The 10,629-nt window shown below is 45.8% G+C and overlaps 2 protein-coding genes across 4 annotated transcripts in view; one reads left to right on the top strand and one right to left on the bottom strand.

Annotated features, from left to right (window-relative positions):
* The window catches only part of TMCO6 (transmembrane and coiled-coil domains 6), a 10,159-nt gene extending 6,873 nt beyond the window's left edge, over positions 1 to 3,286 (bottom strand). The window contains exons 1-3 of one of the 3 annotated variants that reach the window (XM_040444692.1): positions 3,183 to 3,286; positions 1,902 to 2,048; positions 1,356 to 1,516 (exon numbers count right to left, since the gene is read on the bottom strand). In XM_040444692.1, the coding sequence (XP_040300626.1) occupies positions 1,356 to 1,496 (141 nt within the window). In that variant the 5' untranslated portion in view covers positions 1,497 to 1,516; positions 1,902 to 2,048; positions 3,183 to 3,286. Of the gene's footprint in view, positions 1 to 1,355; positions 1,860 to 1,901; positions 2,049 to 3,182 lie in introns of those variants that run through there. The other 2 variants (XM_040444690.1, XM_040444697.1) reach the window with 2 other exon arrangements.
* CD14 (CD14 molecule) lies at positions 2,810 to 5,022 on the top strand. Its single transcript, XM_040444702.1, has 2 exons — positions 2,810 to 3,110; positions 3,200 to 5,022. The coding sequence occupies exons 1-2, from the start codon at positions 3,108 to 3,110 to the stop codon at positions 4,313 to 4,315; spliced, it is 1,119 nt and encodes a 372-aa protein (XP_040300636.1). The 5' UTR covers positions 2,810 to 3,107; the 3' UTR covers positions 4,316 to 5,022.
* The last annotated feature ends 5,607 nt before the right edge of the window (positions 5,023 to 10,629 follow it).

Raw genomic sequence — 10,629 nt, 5'->3', positions numbered from 1 at the left:
CCCCCCCCCCCCCCCCCCCCCCCCCCCCCCCCCCCCCCCCCCTAAGTAATTCTTAAACCAAATTTTGAGTGCCATTAACTACCAGGCACTGGGGAAACACTGGGGAATTTAAAAACTGTGTTCCTTACCTCTGAAATCTGAATTGTGGCCAAGTAAGCCTTGCATGGTCTAATCCCTGCATACCTCTCCAGTTTTCAATGGAAGGGAGCCTCAACTAATTCATCTCTCCTGGGATCTTCTCTTTGTTCCAAGCCCTTGCTTTCTTCATTCTCCAGGCTTTTGTACAGGCTGTTACCCTCCCTAGAGCCCTGTCTCTGCTCCACCACCCCCAATAAGCACCCTTCCCTTAATTAACACCACCCTCAGGATCTCAATTACAGTGTCCCCTACTCAGAACTACTGTACCTGCGTCCCTGTCATGAGAGCCTATAACAATGTATACTTCATAACCCTTTTCACAGCTGTCATTAAGTTACAGTGTAATTGTTTGATGTTGTCTCCTCTCCTTCAAAATTCCAAGAAAGTAGAGTGTTGGTAGCACTTAAAAATTTCTATTGGAGGCCTCCAATTTTTATTTTTATTTTATTTTATTTTGTTGATGGTTGGTAGATTCTTTTATTAACAATCAAAAAGCTTCACACTTACAATAGGAAAATAAGTGTTTTTCTATCGATTAGTTAAATGAAAACTATCCAGGACTTTGTATGATTTCTAATGTGTGCCAGGTTTGATGTGTACCTAAGACGACAGGACATTAGCCTACTGAAATCATTAGGTATGACTGAAAATGAGAAACAGTAATTTATAAAACATTTACCTAATAGCTTTCCCTGGAGGCCTCTAATTTTTAGAAAGCTATTACTTAGGCAAATAAAAGAGCAAATCCAGGAAAGGGAACAGTGCTTCAAACCAACTTCCTTTGGTAGTCTAGTGGTTAAGATTTGGCACTTTCAAACCAACTTCCTTCCCCAGAATTTAATTTCATCTCTTGGAGTCAGTTGCCTTCAATCTCTTCCACAAATCACCTAGTTAAATATCTGCAGACCATCATCCTGCCCCCACATCTCTCCAGGTTCAACATCCATCCAGCTCCGGGACAACCATTTACTGAGCACCTGCTATGCACCATGCTCTGGCTGGAGGTAGGGTCTGGGTCTTATCTCCTTTGTCATGGGACAGGCTGCTTTTAACACCTACATATTTCTCCTGGTGGCGAAGGTAAGACAAGTCACCAGGCAAAATGTCTGCTCAGAGAGTTACAGCTGCCCACCCTGATTTTTTTTGCACTTATCTGCCCAACAAGACTGTCAGTCCTGTAAACAACAGTCCCATGTCCTCTCTAATACAGAGCTCACTGTTCCTTTCTCCACAGCTCCCACAAGTCCTTGGTTTCTCCCCTCTGAGTCCTCTTCTCTATGAACTGTAGCTCTGGGTCTGTGTTTGCCTCTTCCAGTTCCTGGAGTACTTGAGGGACTGTGTGATGACCATGTCTGCATCCCCGGGTTTTGTACCAGTCCTGACATTTGGTAGACAAATGATAGATATTTGTTGAATCAAGGTGTGAGTTGGGGATCTTTGCAAACCATCATTGCCCCTCTTCATTTGCACACAAAGTGCTTTCCCCAAAATGATGGGGTTTGCTAAGGAGCCAGGCTTCAGTGGCCTGAGTCTTCTGAATGCAGAGGCTTTGATGAAGAACATAACAATCAGGAGTACTCTAATAGATGTGGCTCTGCAGTCATAGACAGGTACTACCATTAGGTCCATTTTACAAAGCAGGAGCGCAGAAATCTGAGGCCCAGAAACTTGCCCAAATCTTACAACCTCAGTGGTAGAGCTGGGATTCCAAGCCTGGCTGTCTGACTGCAGAGTCAGTGTATTCAACACTGAGCTATACTCACATCTTGGTCCTCAAGGATGCACCAGTGACCTGGCCTGGCTTTGGGGCATGGCTCAGGGTATAAGGGCATGACCAACAAGGCACACAGAGAGCAGTCTGGCCTGATGAAGCCTCCCTGTTTGGAATGAGGACAGATGTGAAGCCATTCCTGAAAAATAGGAGAAGTGAGAATTCAAACATTTTTTTTGTATAGCTCTTTCCCCAGAATCCACAGGTGCAGAACTGCGAGGGCAGTTATAGAGGCATAGCCCCTACACCACCCTCTGGGACACTTGCTTTTTTTTCTTGGCAAAACAGGTAGGTTACTAATTAATCCTCATTCAACATTGGTCCAGCCTTTCCTTTCTAGGACACAGGAATTGTGTTGGGGGGAAGGGAGGGGAGAGCTAGGTGCAAAGGGGCAAACTGGGTTAGAAATGCCTTGTTTCTCAATTTCAGGATAAGAACATGGAAACTGTAAGAGATGGAGCTACTTGGCCAATGTGTCTCTGTTAAACACTTCTTTCTACTTTTAAGAAAGCTATTACTTTCTTAATAAAGTTTTAAAAAGAACAAGTCAGCAGAAAAAAAAAAAAAAGGAAGAGAGTTGTTGTTCAGACCTACTTCCTTCTCTCGAACCTCATCCTATCCCTTGGAGTCAACAGATGAAATTTGCAATGCCTTCCACAAAATATCCAATTATATATCCGAGGATATTCAGGTGATTGGATTTGGGTGTGTTAGTAAGTTCATAGTAGCCACCAAAACTAGAGAAAAGTTAAGCAAACTACCCCAGTTGAGTCATTGGGATAGAGGCAGAGGAAGGTAAGAGTCCTAGCCTGCGGCACTGGGGATCCTTCTTTCTCAATAACTATCAAACCAGCCTGGGGTGTCTGACTCATCAGGGCACTGCCTGGAGCATTGCACTCCAGACGCCCTACAATTTCCTTCCCGCAAAAGTCCCTCTCCTGGCAAAATCCGTCATTGCAAAATTTCCCAGAACCGTAGTGCATAGAACGGTTGGGTGGCAGAGAGGTGGAGAGTGACCAGGGTTCACAAAGGAAGTAACAGAGTGACACCCCAGGGTTACATAAACTCTCAGAGGCCGCCAAAGAGGACAGATTAACGTGTGGGGAGCCTAGAAACCAGGGAGTGCCGCTACACAGGGAAAGAAGCCAGAGCCCTTCCCTGAGCTTGCCAGGACAGAGTCTCCGAGCACCAGTCGACCATGGTGAGTGTACGGTCTTGGGGACGAAAGGGAACTACTCGAAGAACCCCAGGGACTAGCTGGGGCCGCCCTGACCTCCGCTCTCTTCCCAGGTGCGCGCGCCCTGCTTGCTGCTGCTGCTGCTGCCAATGCTGTGCGTCTCTGAGACCACACCAGAACCCTGCGAAGTGGACGACGACGATGTCCGCTGCTTCTGCAACTTCACGGATCCTCAGCCCGACTGGTCCAGCGCCTTCCAGTGTATGGCTGCCGTCGAGGTGGAGATCCACGGCGGCGGCCGCAGCCTGGAACAATTTCTAAAGGGCGCAGACGCCGACCCGAAGCAGTATGCTGACATGGTCAAGGCTCTGCGGTTGCGGCGGCTCACAGTGGGCTCTGCACAGGTTCCTGCTGTGCTGCTGGTCGCCTTCCTGCGTGCGCTCTCATATTCCCGCCTCAAGGAACTGACGCTCCAGAACCTGGAGGTAACCGGCGCGATGCCGCCGCTTCTTCTGGAAGCCACTGGGCCTGCGCTCTCCACCCTCAGTCTCCGGAACGTGTCGTGGGCAACCGGAGGTGCCTGGCTCGCGGAACTACAGCAGTGGCTCAAGCCGGGCCTCAAAGTACTGAATATTGCGCAAGCACACTCGCTTGCTTTTCCCTGCTCCCAACTCCGCACCTTTCCGGCCCTCACCACCTTAGACTTATCCGACAATCCCGGACTGGGCGAGGACGGACTGACTGCAGCTCTTTGTCCGCACAAATTCCCGGCCCTTCGGGCTCTGGCTTTACGCAACGCGGGGATGGAGACGCCCAACGGCGTGTGCGTGGCCATGGCGGCGGCGGGTGTGCAACCCCACAGCCTAGACCTCAGCCACAACTCGCTGCGCGCCACCGCCCCAGGCGCTCCTGGATGTGTCTGGCCCAGCACACTGAACTCTCTCAACTTGTCGTTCGCTGGGCTGGAGCAGGTGCCTAAGGGACTGCCGGCCAAGCTCAGCGTGCTAGATCTTAGGTGCAACAGGCTGAACAGAGTGCCGGGGCTAGAAGAGCTGCCCAAGGTGAGTAACCTGACACTGGACGGGAATCCCTTTATGGACCCTGAAGCCCCCAAATACCAAGAAGACCCGATGAACTCTGGCGTGGTCCAAGCCTGTGCGCGTTCGGCCTTGGCTGTGGGGATGTCCGGAACCCTCGCGGTGCTTCAAAGGGCGGGGGGCTTCGCCTAAAGCCCAGGAGAGACTAATGAATTGGCTCAGATTGCCCTGGCTGCTGGGAAGCCTCGTCAGAACGTCTTAATCAACCAACCCTCTGCCCCATGTTCATTAAAACCTGAAACAACGATTCATGTCATTTACTCAACAGATGTGTGTACTGGGTGTTGTGATGTGCTAGGCACAGAGCTGAATGTGGAATCCATTATATTTAGACTTTCTTCATCCTAAGAATAGAACTTCAAGGGTGCAAGGGGCAGGGAATATTGCCTGTCTAGGCTGTGTGTGAGAAACAGAGGTTTCTGTGCAATCCAGCTTTCTGAGGAGATTACTGTACCTGAGTTAAAGGATATCTGAGTGATAAACGTGCCTAGCAAGTTACAGCATGTTTCCTCTGTGGTGCACTTTCCAAGAGCCAGCTTCTCCCCCTGTCAATGGCAATAAAACCTGGAGCCACTTACTTATTCTCTCTCTCTTTATCTCTCCCACCCTCCCGGGAGAAGGGACAGCTATGCCACCTGTCCTACATAAGCTCTGGGTTTCATAATTCCAGGGTTTCTCTTCTGCTGTGTAAAGCCCCTTGGCACACACAGGTATTTTGGCTTTCACTGTGTCATCGGGGAATTTGGGCACAGAGGACTGTTGCAAGATGCTGTCATTAAACATTCTGTGTCTGAACCAGAGATCTGATCATTATGTTAGTAAATGTGTGTATAATTGTTTCTGGCTGGATTTTTTTTTTTTTTTTGCTGGCTGGATCTTTGAATTGCAAATAGGATAACAGCTTAGACCCTTCACAGCCTCTCAGACCTTTCACAGGGCAATTAACCACATGTGCCCTCCAAACCACACTATTTCACAGACCCAGGGCATCGACCAAGAGGTATTGTTCCTTCTAGGAGTCTCTTCTGTACATCGAGGAGGCAGCCACATCCATCAGAGAGCTATACACTTGCCTCACAGAGGAGCTGGGAGAAGGAAGGGAGGGGGATATAAATAACCACAACCCACTGATCTGCTTCCCTCTAGTATCTAGAGCCACACAGGTAGGGATGAAGGATGCAAAGTAACATTGGTGGGAGAGTTACACAGGTTACCAGACCACAGATGCAGAGAATCATGGGGACAGATAAATAAACCTCCCCCCCCCACCCCCAGTCAGGAGGCCCCCTGGAGTGTCCCCAAGGGACTTCATCCAGCCTCTTGGAACATTTCTTGTCTCAGAGAACTAACCACTTGAAGCAACTCCTTTCATTTGAATAGCTTTGAGAACTCTTCATCAAAATTATGGAGCCCCTGCTCAACCTCAGGCCCCATTAGGATCCTGGTATACAAAGATGAATCCAAAACATCCATGTCCTCAGGGAGTTCTCAATCCAATAAGGGAGATGTACACAGAAAAGATAGTTATGATTCAGTGAGTGGGAGGGATCAACTATATGAGGGAAGGGTGGTTCTGTGGAAGGCTGTACAGAAAAGGAGACATTTAACCCAGCTCTTGAGAGGTGTTTCCTCAGGAAGGACATTCCCAGGCAAAACTGGGCACTTCAAAAGGCTCAGAAACCTGAAAGTATAATGGCCAGATCTGGGAATTATAACTGATTAGGTAGGGCTGGAGATCATGGTGATGGAAGCTGGAGACATTCATCCATTCAAGTGCTAATTATGTGCCAGGCACGATGCTAAACCCTGTGGATACAGCAGAAATCATAAAGAAGTTCTGGCTCATACGGAGTCCAGATTCTAGTTGGATGGTGGGGGTGAGGGGAAGACAATAAACATATAACATATCAAAGTAAGATAAGTGCTGTGAAGAGAAAGAGGAGAGAGCATTGAGGATTGATATGTTATATGGGATTGTTAGGAAGGCCTCTCTGGTAAGGGATAGTTGAACAAACTCATGAGTGAATTGGGAAAGTGAGCTTAAGGATAGCTTCCGGAATGGCATTTCAGGTAGAGACAATGGCAAGCACAAAGATCCTGAGGGCTTTGGAATGTTATAGGAAACAGCAAGGAGGCCAATGTGGGGGAAGCAGGGTGAGCAGGGGTGGAAGGAAAGAACAGTAAGAGAAAACATTACAGAATAGCAGGGCCAGATTATGTAGGGCCTTGTAAAGCGATGTTACTCAAAATATCATCTGAGGCAAGATAAATTTTAAGAAAGTCCAGAATGAATGTTTAGAAACTTTAATAAAATTTCACATTGTAGCAATGTTTCAATTGTATTTTATAAAAGTATCATCCACAATGGATTGCAACTTAAAATTTTTTTTTTCAACGTTTATTTATTTTTGGGACAGAGAGAGACAGAGCATGAACGGGGGAGGGGCAGAGAGAGAGGGAGACACGGGATCAGAAACAGGCTCCAGGCTCCGAGCCATCAGCCCAGAGCCTGACGCGGGGCTCGAACTCACGGACTGCGAGATCGTGACCTGGCTGAAGTTGGACGCTTAACCAACTGCGCCACCCAGGCGCCCCTCCACAATGGATTGCAACTTTAAAAAAGAAACTTTGTCCCTTGCCAAAGGGAGTTGGAGAAGCACCGTAAATATAGAACATAGTAAGAACTTTAGCTTTTGCTCTAATTAAGCTTAGGAGCCATCTCTCTCCTCTGGACAGAAGAGAGATAATATAACTAAAAGCATGTCAGGAAGGGACATAGAGGTAATCCTGCAGGGTGTGAGGAGTTATTAATGGGTTTTTAGTGGACAGTTAATGGAAGCAGGCATGTGTTTGAAAAAGCCCACAGGTGACCACGTGGAGGATGGATTAGCAGATTCTAAGGGAGCACTGAGGAGGTTATTGAATGAGTCCAGGTGACAAAGAGTGAGGACCTGACCAGGACAGCAGTAGACATGGGGATGTGGGGGAAGGATGGCTCCAGGAGCTCTGAAAGAAACAGAACTGATGGGTCCCAGGATGCCTGAATGTGAGTGAAGATGGGATGACTCAGATTTCCGGTTTAGGTGATGCAGGATTTCTCAAGGGGATGGAAATTTAAAAGAAAAAGAAGATTGGGGGAAGGGCACTTCAGAGCTTGAAGTGCTTTAGGGAACTCCCTGTGGAGAAATCCAGTAGCTAGTAGGTTTTTGGGGTTTAGGTCTGACAAGATGAGTTTGGACTGGATGCAAGAATTGAGGAGCAATGCACTGCAGAAGTGCTAGCCATGTGCTATCACTGTGAAGTGATAGCCATGGAAAAGCTCCCTGAGCCCTGGAGGGGATAGAGCAAGAAGGGAGACTGCTGCTGGGAAGGGAAACTCGGAAAACATCAGTCAACATTTTAGGAAGCAGGAAGCGCGGGGGGGGGGGGGGTTGCTTAAAGGAGACAGAGATATAAGAGGAGAATTCTGAACTTTTCAGGTGGGGGCACAGGGAAAGAGTGGTCAGCAGTCTCCTAGCTTCCTTCCCTATCTTTGTCTCTGTCCCCTCCCCTCAACATATTGTAGCCACTCCACTCTGGCATTCTTTCCTTTCACACTGGCTCTTCCCTCTGTCCGGAATGCTCTGGTCATTTGTTTATTCCGTTGTTCAACAAGACTCGTTTAGTGAGTTTCCACCACATGGCAAACACTTGCAAGTGCTGACGATACATCAGTGAACAGAGCAGCAGAGGTCCCTGTTCATAAAGTGCTTACAATGCAGCAGGGAGAGTAAGGTCTATAGTGTATTAGAAGATAAATGCTGTTGAAAAAAATAGAGCAGGGACAAAAAGAGGAGAGTATTGGGGGTGACTACTAAACATTGCAAGACATAACTGAGAATGTGGCTTCTGAGCAAAGATGTGAGAGAGGTGACAGAGTGAGCCTTGCAGTTACCTGGTGGAAACACATTCCGGAAAGAGGAATCATCCACTACACAGGCTGTGGAAGATATAGGAGATGACATCAGTGAGATGAGGGTCCACAATTTTTTAAGGTTTATAGGCCACTGGAAAGCTTTGGCTTTTATTTTCGGTGAAATAGAGACCCACGGGAGGATTTTGAGCAGAGGGTGACATAATGTGGTTTACATTTTAAAAGGGTCATTCTGGGTGCTACATTGAGAATATCTGTAGGGGGCAAATTAGAAAACCAGTTAGGAAGCTATATTAATAACCCGGTCAAGAAATGTTGGTAGATAGAAACAGTTATGTTGTTGCTTAGGACTAGGGTGGTGGCTGGGATGGGAAATGGGTAGTGAACTTGAATGGGGTACCGGATTTCTTTTGTGGGTGATGAAAATCTAAAATTAGTGATGATGGCTGCACAACTGTAGGAATATGCTAAAGACCAATGACATGGAGACTTTAAAAGGGTGAATTTTATGTGTTCTGAATTATATCTTAATATAAAGTTGTTTAAGAAAAACCAGATGGTGGCTGGATCAGGGTGGTAGCAGTAGAGGTATATATGTTTAAGGTAAGGGTTCAACTTCGTTCTTTTGCATGTGGGTATACGGTTTTCTCAGTAGCATTATTTAAAAGTCTGTCCTTTCCCCATCGAATGGTCTAGGCTCTCTCATCCAAATCCTTTGACCATAAACGTGAGATTTTTATTTCTGGGCTCTCTATTCTATTGGTCGATATATCCGTGTTTATGTCAATACTACACTGTTGTGATTACTGTACGTTTGTAGTAAGTTTTGAAATCAATGTGAGATCTCCAACTTTGTTCTCCTTTGTTTTTTTTTAAGTTTATTTGTTTATTTAGGGAAAGAGAGAGAGTGCATGCATGTGTATGCATGCGTTTGATTGGGGGGAGGGGCAGAGAGAGAGGGAGAAAGAGAGAATCCCAAGCAGGCTCCACACTGTCAGCCCAGAGCCTAATACAGGGCTCGGACCCATTAACTGTGAGATCATGACCTGAACTGAAATCAAGAGTGGAAGGCTTAACTGACCAAGCCACCCAGGCATCTCCTTTCTTCTTCTTTTTCAAGATTGTTTTGGCTATTTGGGGTCCCTGGAGATTCCATATGAATTTTAGGATGGATTTTTTAATTTCTGCATAAAATGCTCCTGAATTTTGATGGAAATTGCATTAAATCTGTAGATTGCTTTGATGAGTGTTGATACTTTAATAATTTAAAATCTTCTAATCCATCAAAATGGGATGATTTTCCATTCATTTGTGTCTTTAATTCTTTCAACAATGTTTTATAATTTTCACTGTACAAGTCTTTAATCTCTTTGGCTAATTCCTAAGTATTTTATTCTTTCTGATGCTATTGTAAATGGAATTGTTTTCTTAATTTCCTGTTTGGATTGTTCATTAGTAGTGTATAGAAACTCATTGGATTTTGTATGTTGATTTTGTATCCTGAAACTTTGCTGACTTTGTTTATTTTAACAGATTTTTTGTATGTATGGAACCTTGTTTTTTCAAAAATTCTAATGTTTATTTTTGAAAGAGAGAGAGAGAGAGAGAGAGAGCAGGGGAGGTGCAGAGAGAGAGGGAGACACAATCCAAAGCAGGCTTCAGGCTCTGAACTGTCAGCACAGAGGCCAACACAGAGCTCAAACTCATGGAATATGAGATCATGACGCGAGCCAAAGTTGGACACTTAACCAACTAAGCCACCCAGGTGCCCCGTGTGTGTGGAATCTTTATGATTTTCTATGTATAAGACCATGCCATCTGTGAACAGAGATAATTTTACTTCTTCCTTTCCAGTTTGGTGGCCTTTCATTTCTTTTTCCTCCCTAATTTCTTTAGCTAGGATTCCACTATGTTAAATAGAAGTGATAAAAGTGGGCATCCTTGTGTTGATCCTGATCTTAGAGGGTAAGTTTTCAGTCTTTCACTATTGAGTATGATGTTATGTTCATTGGTTTTTAAGATAAGAGAAATAGCATGGTTGTATGCAGATGGGAATAATTCAGTAGAGAGGGAAAACTTGATGATACAGGAGAAAGAATGGAGTCTTGCTGAAGGAACATCCTTGAATAAGTAAAAAAAGGACTGGTACCTATTTCATGAGTAGAAGGGTTGGCCTTAGGGTAAGTACACAAACAGTCAACTTCTAGTCCCAGGCTGGGAGGCAGAGTATCTAGACAAAGATGCTCTGGCGGTAACAGGAGACTGTGGAACTTCTATAAAATTGAAGCTGTAATACAGATCTTCCTATGGCAGGCACCTCATAGTTCAGGATTGAAGGAGCCCCTCCTGCCTCATCATCCTGATCACAACATCCTGTGTTATTTTCTTCACAGCTTTAACCTCAACTGGAAATCATCTTTATTCATATCTTGTTTGTTTGTTGAGTAGTATTATGTTGGAAACTCCATGAGAGAAGCAATTGTGTCAGTCTTGTTTATTTCTGAAACTCTAGTCCCTAAAACAGTGCCTGGCA

The sequence above is a fragment of the Herpailurus yagouaroundi genome, unplaced genomic scaffold (assembly GCF_014898765.1).
Source record: "Herpailurus yagouaroundi ecotype Mexico unplaced genomic scaffold, PumYag 192, whole genome shotgun sequence".
NCBI classification, from domain to species: domain Eukaryota; kingdom Metazoa; phylum Chordata; class Mammalia; order Carnivora; family Felidae; genus Herpailurus; species Herpailurus yagouaroundi.
The sequence above is the reverse complement of the archived record's forward strand: the minus strand, read 5'-3'. Positions and strand labels throughout refer to the sequence as shown.